The following is a 3152-nucleotide window of genomic DNA, read 5'->3' as shown; positions in this document are numbered from 1 at the left end:
TATATATATATATATATATATATATATATATATATAGATTCTCAGAAGATCACATTTCGTTGGACACTCATTGAATGTTCCTTTAACGTCAAACTATTGAAACTTATTGCAATTAGTCGAGCCTTCCATAATAAGCCCTTTGGTCATGAGCCATCCTGACACTTCCTCTGTTGTTTTTGCTTTCTCATTGGACCATCTTTCACTGTATTTCAGATATATTTCTTGCTCCTTTTTGCATGTGGACATTGTTGACCAGATATTTTTGCTATTGACATCTTCTGTATTCTTTATCACGATACCTATGTTTTCCATTATCTAAATAATAGTTTTATCCCTAAAACATCAGCAGGTGGGTGAAGAGAACATCACCTTCACTCCTACTTCTTTACCTTCCATCTCTCATTTGTATTCCCATGTCAATCCTGATCATCTTATTTGTCTAGTACCTGCTCTATGTTGTTATTTTGCCTGCACTGCTTCCTTCTGTGGATCTCATTCCTGCCTCTTTATACCCGTGATCTTTCTCCTGTCACCCTTAATGGATGGATTCGCCAATTTTTTTTGGCTTGCTTATGCATCATTATCTGAGGATTCCAGTCGTATTTTACAAGTTTCCTCCTACCAAATATGTCATCTCACCTTCTCTCTGGCTGCCCACTTTCATTGCCTGTTAAAAGAGATTGTACAGGGTGACGTGTGGACCACATCTCATATTTTTATAGTCCACTACTTGCATCATTTGGCCATCTCCTCTATCACTTGCTGCCTGTTGCCATCCTCCACACTTCATTTTGACTGTGAGAGGGTAAGTCCTATCTTTTTTATTTCTCACCACTACATTGGTTGGATTCCACTCCATGGTGAGTGGCACCTGACCAGGTGTACTTCAAAATAAATATGCAACATACGGCCGTGTAGGTTTACAACGCTCACTGAAGAGATGGGGTGTTCCACAAGACTGTTAGAAGTTGCCTCGCTGTGTCTTGGATTGATGGATCAATGTTGATATAAATAAAATTTAGGAATTGCAAAAAATGGATAATTTTCTTGTAATGTTTCTTGAAAAAAAGTGTTTTGTTATATAAATTTTTTTTTCTATGATGAGCCATTCATGACAGACAGAAAATGAAAGCAGTTGATAAAATTAACATTTAAACAAATGTTTATTGAAGATGGCTATAACTTAGAATTGTTTGTTAATTTTTGTCTAAAAGTAGAGATGTATATGTAGTCAGACTTGTCAGAGATGATGTTTGTGTTTTGTCTTTATCAGGATCATTGAGTTTGAGTTCATCCTAACTGAAAGAAGGAGGCAGTTTGTAGCATTTATATGTATTGTATATATATATGTATATATTTTTTCAGCCTATTGTATTTATATCTACTTCGTATCATTCAATGTTTACAAGCTGATTTGTCTCATTCCCAGCTGATAAAGATACTGTGAAACTTCATGAACTTTTAACCAGCCTTAAACAGACGTCGAGCCACACTGCTATTAAAAAACAACTTCGGTCAGCTGCCAGGAAGAGTAAGACCTTAGATTCTCCACTCCCAACACCTCAGGCTGAGAGGGTAGGTGGATTAGATTTGGACTTAAATGGACCAATCCTGCCTGTTTCTTGAAGAGTGAAATGAGGCCTTCTTCATGTCATCCTTTTCTTTATATAACTTATAACCTAATTGATGTAGTATATCTAGTTTGATTTAATTTCTTTAGTGTTTTCACTTTACATTCCTGTTTTCCAAGAATACATTTTGCTCCGTTTTGTATTGGGATATTTAACATTAATTATTGTTAATACATGTATAATCTATTAGTGTCACATATGTTATTAGACACTATAGTGTATATTGTGTTTTCACCTGAAGGACAAACAGATTTATTATATTTAGATATTTTTTGTTCATACAAAAGATTTCAGTTAATGTTAAAAGAGGTCACTTTAGCCAAAATTTGTTTAAATATCATATACTTTAGGTATGCTATGAATGCTATGCCTGTTAAATCCGTACTTAACGTGAAAATCTTTTAACATTTAGTTAGTTCTTCTGTCTGATTTGAAATTTTTATATTACTAGCTGGAGTACCTGTCCCCTGGATGGAAGTTATGTAAATTCATGTTTAATAAAAAGGTTATCTTAGGACATGAAAAGTTGCCTCCCTTATATGTAATTGTGAAAACAAATTTTGATGAAGATCCATCCACACCCTGCAAAGTAGTTACATGGACATACAACAGACAGTACTTTTATATTTATATAGAGTTATTTGATGAAGTATCTTAAAAGAAGAGCAACAAACACTAATATAAAAATGTTTTTTCCCCTTATGCTTATTTTTCCAGATAAAACGTAGCTTGGCTTATGAGAAAGTGAGAAAAGATATTTCCAAATGGGACCCTATTGTGGAGAAGAATAGATTGGTGAGTAAGATTTTGAATTCAGAAAAGTTTCAAATAGTGCAGCATACAGTAATCTTTCTTTAGAATATATCAAAAACAACAAAATTTGTAAACGTTTTCATCATGAATTGAACATATTAAAAACAACAACATTTGTAAACATTTTCATCACGAATTGAACGTACTAAGAACAACAACATTTGTAAACATTTTCGTCACGAATTGAACATACTAATAACAACAACATTTGTAAACATTTTCATCACGAATTGAACATATTTAAAACGACAACATTTGTAAACATTTTCATCACGAATTGAACATATTTAAAACGACAACATTTGTAAACATTTTCACCACGAATTGAACATACTAAAAACAACAACATTTGTAAACATTTTTGTCGCGAATTGAACATATTAAAAACTACAACATTTGTAAACATTTTTGTCGCGAATTGAACATATTAAAAACAACAACATTTGTAAACATTTTCGTCTCGAATTGAACATATCTAAAACTACAACATTTGTAAACATTTTTGTCGCGAATTGAACATATTAAAAACAACAACATTTGTAAACATTTTCGTCTCGAATTGAACATATCTAAAACAACAACATTTGTAAACATTTTCATCACGTATTGAACATATTAAAAACAACAACATTTGGAAACATTTTCATCACGAATTGAACATACTAAGAACAACAACATTTGGAAACATTTTCATCACGAATTGAACAT

At 32.4% G+C, this 3152-nt stretch overlaps 1 protein-coding gene across 1 annotated transcript in view; it reads left to right on the top strand.

Moving 5' to 3' along the window:
• Window positions 1-2474, top strand: part of LOC106472107 (U3 small nucleolar RNA-associated protein 14 homolog A-like) — a gene marked incomplete at its 3' end in the record, with an annotated part of 12023 nt that extends 9549 nt beyond the window's left edge. The window contains exons 5-6 of the mRNA XM_013932734.2: window positions 1430-1575; window positions 2349-2474. Coding sequence (XP_013788188.2) covers window positions 1430-1575; window positions 2349-2474 — 272 coding nt within the window. The remainder of the gene's footprint in view (window positions 1-1429; window positions 1576-2348) is intronic.
• Between the last annotated feature and the right edge of the window lie 678 nt (window positions 2475-3152).

Source organism: Limulus polyphemus, unplaced genomic scaffold (assembly GCF_000517525.1).
Source record: "Limulus polyphemus unplaced genomic scaffold, Limulus_polyphemus-2.1.2 Scaffold5089, whole genome shotgun sequence".
Taxonomy (NCBI): domain Eukaryota; kingdom Metazoa; phylum Arthropoda; class Merostomata; order Xiphosura; family Limulidae; genus Limulus; species Limulus polyphemus.
This window is presented reverse-complemented; position numbering and strand designations above follow the sequence as displayed.